The 5,092-nt window shown below is 35.3% G+C and overlaps 1 protein-coding gene across 1 annotated transcript; it reads right to left on the bottom strand.

Annotated features, from left to right (window-relative positions):
* Positions 1-646: 646 nt before the first annotated feature.
* On the bottom strand, positions 647-2,500 carry LOC149171351 (mitogen-activated protein kinase kinase kinase 20-like). The gene has a single exon (XM_089427465.1). The coding sequence runs from the start codon at positions 2,301-2,303 to the stop codon at positions 660-662; it is 1,644 nt and encodes a 547-aa protein (XP_089283591.1). The 5' UTR covers positions 2,304-2,500; the 3' UTR covers positions 647-659.
* Positions 2,501-5,092: the final 2,592 nt, after the last annotated feature.

Genomic DNA, 5,092 nt, shown 5'->3' with positions numbered 1-5,092 from the left:
TTAAAAACCATCACATCCATGCTTGTTCAATTTCAAAACATTAAGGTTTGTTCTTCTATTTGAAATGTAAAAAATATGGAAAACTTTCTGTCATCATCTGCATGTCAAACCATCAAACTCTGTCCATGTCAACTCACTTGCAAGCCACACCAATATAACGATTTATATTTATAATGTTATACCAGCTTCATTTTTGCTTGCAAGAATTAGACAGGGGATTGGCTTAATTTTCAGAGGCAGGAAAAGGAATTTGACTGAAAGAATCAGACAAACAAACGTAAACAGAGAAGTGAGAAACCATTGTGCAAAATCAGAATTGCTGCTTGATTTCAAAACGGAAGAGATACAGTGGTAACTGAATTCAGGTGGTTGTACATGAAAAATAAGGGCACATTGCTGAAGAGTTTATAATCTCAAGCAGATGTATTAAGCATCAGTTTGTGAATAATATCTCTATCTGGGTAGGCAAAACAGTAAAAAAGTCATTTCAGTTGTGCTATAATAGTAACTTAGAAAGTGGTATCAAGATAATGAAACTAGGTGATAGTCCTGGTTTGTATATATAACGAAAAATCCTCTAACAGCAGTAAAGTTAAATTGCCAATCAAACAGGAATAAAGTTTAAATAATCAAGAAAGCATATATATAACCGAATGAATTCAACTGGGAATTAATTTTGAATCAAAATTATAAGACTCTGTATCTGCTCTGTGGCTAATGTACAATTGCAGCTTTGTCATACTCCTATGACAAAATTGTGTTGTGCGCATACAACAATAGGAGCAGTGAGCTGCTACTGCAGGATTGTTAGAGGTACACTTATCATCAAAAATATAAAAAGTTTCTCCAAGTACTAGTTCGTTTTGAATGACAGGATCACCGCCAACAATGCTCTGAGATGAATTTCCATACAAGTCCCAAGCTTTATCAATCAAATCGGATGCCACAGCCATCGAAAACAAGTAATGATGCAGAGTCTTGGCAGAAGTGCTGGAAGATTGTTGATGTTGAGATTGTGCTGCAGGGACCACAGCCTCTGAGCATTGATCTAGTTCACCTCTTGGCTGCAACTCTTTCCAATTGACAACTTCGAAGCTGGCACTGCACTTTTCTTCTGTGAATGGAAGCTCCTGGATGGAGGAGACATTATTAATGTCTGAATTTAGCAAAGGTTTATATGAAGTTGGAGATTTACTTCTGGAAGATCTCACAACAATCCACTCACCATGTGGGCTTGTGATCCAATCAGGCCTGTTAGCAACATCTTCAAATTTACAAGCTGTGGCCAGTGCCATCACTCTGTCCCGGGGAGAAGGTCTTGAGCATGGCCCAACTGATCTATTCACCTCCGCATTGCATTCCCCTATTGGGCTTGGTACGCTTAGTGACAGAGTGGGAGTCGTCTGAGAAGTGTAGGAATCCCATACTTGATTCCTAAAATCCAAAATACTAGTTGGGGATCCTGGATCATTAATGGCTTCCTTTGCCTCCATGGCAGAGTAATCCTCATTTAAGAAAGGATGGTTCAACAACTCTGCACTGGTCCACCTCTTCTCTGGATCTCTCCGAAAGCATTTCTCCAGGAAATCCCGGATCTGAAGTGAAAGCCCTGCAGGTATCTCAGGCAGCTCCTCCGTGCATCCAATCCGATACATTGCGGCGAGGGGACTGGAAATGTGGCTCCATGGAGGCCTACCAGTGGCCATTTCAAGCACAGTGCAAGCGAGAGACCAAATATCAGAAGCAGGCCCTTGCTCCACCTGGTTCACCACTTCAGGAGCCATCCATTGAGGGGTTCCTCTCAATTGCAGGTCCTCCTGGCCCTTCTCCTCATCACCAAACCTCTTGGCAGAACCAAAGTCAGCAAGCTTCACACCACTGGCATCCACAAGAATATTCTTCCCCTTGACATCACAGTGCATAATCCCGTGGCTGTGTAGGTAATCGATCCCTCGCAGAATGTCACGTGTGTATGCCCTGATCACTGATTCATGCAGCTTCCCTCCGAACTTACTCAGCAGATCCACCAAGCTGCCACCTGACATGTATTCTATGAACAAATTGTGTACTCCTACACCGTTCTCGAAGCTGTAAGCGCGCCCCAGGCAGCGAATGATGTACGGAGAATCCAGGCACTGCAAAATCTGGTACTCATTTTCTAAAGCGACACTAAAACCGGCTGCGGATTTGATTGCAAAGAGTTGGCCATTAGAGCTGCTCATGGCGAGGCTGACTGTCCCGGAAGCTCCGGCCCCAACAATGGCACCCCTTACCCAGCCCTCTTCTCCCTGGGCTCTCCTCATCTCTAATTCGATTCTCAATTTTCCCAAATTCTGTACACAGAGGAATGTGTTTTTTGAATACACAAGTGGTGATGTCGTGAGGAAATAAACGCCCGTAAGAAGCGGGCGAATGAGAAAAGCCGCAGTGACACGTTGGAGTGGATTGCTTTAAAAGCTACCTAAAATATCCACCGTTGCCTTGCTGTGTGAACAGCCCAAATCGGTTTCCGGCGTCTGGTGCTTTTCTTCTTTTCTTGGCCGCCCAAGTCACCTGCCGTTGCCTTTCAGATGTGGGAGTTTTATCTCCAGCGGCCCTCGGACGTTGAGTGGAGTCAAAAATAGGTGAGTGCCATGGGACGTGGATGACGTGTCTATCAGTTGCAGGGCACCGTTCAATGTTGTTATTCCAAGCAGAGCAGAGGTTGTTTGAAAGGAGGGCCAGCGAGTGCGTTCTGTGGTGTGCATTTATCCAATGGGATAAATAATTTGTGAATGTAGGTGTGGAGTGGTTTTTAGTTAGTATTATTGTAACGGCCACCTACTTTTTTAAGTTACATTTATGTATCTTAGTTACAATGGAAGCACGTGCGTACGGATAATAGGTAGGGTGTGCTGGACACGCTATTGTACTTGGCACCAAGATTACCAAGAAAAGGAGGTTGGGTGAAACAACCAAGCTGTAGTGTAGGAATTGTACGGAAAGATATGGAAATTTCAGTAATATTTAAAGAAAATCTGGCAAGGATTTTTGTAAATCTAAGTTATAGTTGTTAAATTTCAAAATTTTAGGCATCCTAGACGTTTTTGATGGTGCTGAATTCATTTCCCCCATCATTAATACGATTCAAACTGCGTCTACAAAATTAAAAAAAAAAAATTGCCTAAATTCAAACCACTTTTAACCGTCTAGACAATTTCTTGATAAATAATTCCTTTTAACCATGTCACATGGCGTGCCATTGTATTAAAATATAAGGAAGTAAGGCATTTAAATTCTAAGAATAATTTATGGCGGTTGTGTTAAAAAAGCTTTGATAAATATTGTATTTTAATATTTATTAAAAGAAAATAAAATTTTAAAATTATTTTAAGATAAATATTTTTTTGAAGGAAATATTTATATATGCCGTTCACATTTTTTTCATATCGTGTCAGAGTTACAATTAAATGTTTAAGGTATATAATAAAGTAATAAACATTTTTTTCCTTATTGTGTGTCATAGTAACAACTAAATGATGGAGATGATGCTTGTTTTCTTAGAAAATTGAAGTTGTTAGAGTTATGTCATGTATATGTAAATGGGAGGAATCGAGGTTGGTTTCTCATTTTGTGATTGGTTTATTAATATTTAATTAATTTTTATTTTGAATGATTATTTTTAGTTAGAAAGAGCTATGCAAGTGTTCTGGCTTTTAATTGAAGAAACTGATTTGATAGGAGGCAATTAGTTTTTATGAAGAGAACGAGAAGGTAATTTTTTAGTCTTTTTTAATCCATGTTTGTTGTGATATAAGAATAATTTGGATATTTTCAAATATTATTGAGTGGTGAATATTATTCATTTTGATTAAAATTAGTTTTTTTTTAGAGTAATAAGTGGTGTGTTTTTAGGAACATGGGGTGATAGTGGGTTGTAAATATGAAGAAAAACGAGTAGGAAAGGGAGGAAGTTGAGAGTGCGAAGGATATTTATAGAGTTAGGTGAGGAAGGCATAAAGAAAAATAAGTAGGAAAGGGAGGAAGTTGAGAGTGTGAAGGACATTTATGGAGTTAGGTGAGGAAGGCTTCTAAGAATCTGCAGGAGAAGAGGTTTTAAAAAGAGTCAATTGAAAGTTTAAGTATAGATTGTGACCTTAACATAAAGATATTATGGGTGACTTTTAGCTTTAATTAGGAAGAAAGTGAAAAGCATTGAAAATTTGGTTTGAGAAAAACGGGAAAACGCTTTTACAAAGATTATAGATACTAAGTTCTTTAATTAGATTTTGATTAAGAGCTTTTCCATAAGGTGAAACTCATAATCAAAACACTGCTAATAAAAATGAATTAAGAGAGCTTGAGTATTACAAAAAAAGGAAGTAAAAAGATATAAGGATATTAACATTTCAACAAACCCACCCCACATAATACATAATGTTGCTTACAAATTCATGCATGACAAATTATAAGGGATTTTTAAATAGATAGTAATAAAAACAAATTGACCAAATTTTTGTTTGGTAAATTACAAATAGTCATAAACTAAAAAGAGTTCTAAAATAAAATTTTAAGCATTGTTGTTCTATATTTATAAATTTATGGAAATTTATCTTATTCATTTAAAATTATAAAAATAAATAAATATTCCTATCTAAATTTTATGAAATTTTTTTGAAAATTATATATCTATCTATCTATCTATCTATCTATATATATATATATATATATATATATATATATATATATATATATATATATTGATTTTGATATTATATTTATTTAAAATAATACATGAAATGGGAATAATATAACACAAATAATAATAGAAAAATTAATTTAAAATAATATAAGAGTTATATTCCAAATTGATAAAATAATATTAGCGAATGAAAATTAATAATATATTAAAATAATAACAACCAATCAAAAAATATATATATATATATATATATATATATATATATATATATATATATATATATATATATTCTATTGATATCACATAAATTTACGTAATTGATTTAATTTACATAATTAATTTATAGTTTTTATTGAATATTATTACATCATAATTACATCCAATTAAACAAGAATGTTTATTGTATAATGA

Source organism: Pinus tabuliformis, chromosome 4_2, assembly GCF_031772625.1.
Source record: "Pinus tabuliformis cultivar Carrire ecotype Pingquan chromosome 4_2, CPIR1, whole genome shotgun sequence".
NCBI lineage: Eukaryota > Viridiplantae > Streptophyta > Pinopsida > Pinales > Pinaceae > Pinus > Pinus tabuliformis.
Note: the sequence above shows the minus strand (reverse complement) of the source record. Positions and strands in the feature narration are given on the sequence as shown.

Bases quoted from the DNA above. Each gene is read 5' to 3' on its own strand.
- LOC149171351 (XM_089427465.1), bottom strand. From the start codon at position 2,303: ATGAGGAGAGCCCAGGGAGAAGAGGGCTGGGTAAGGGGTGCCATTGTT.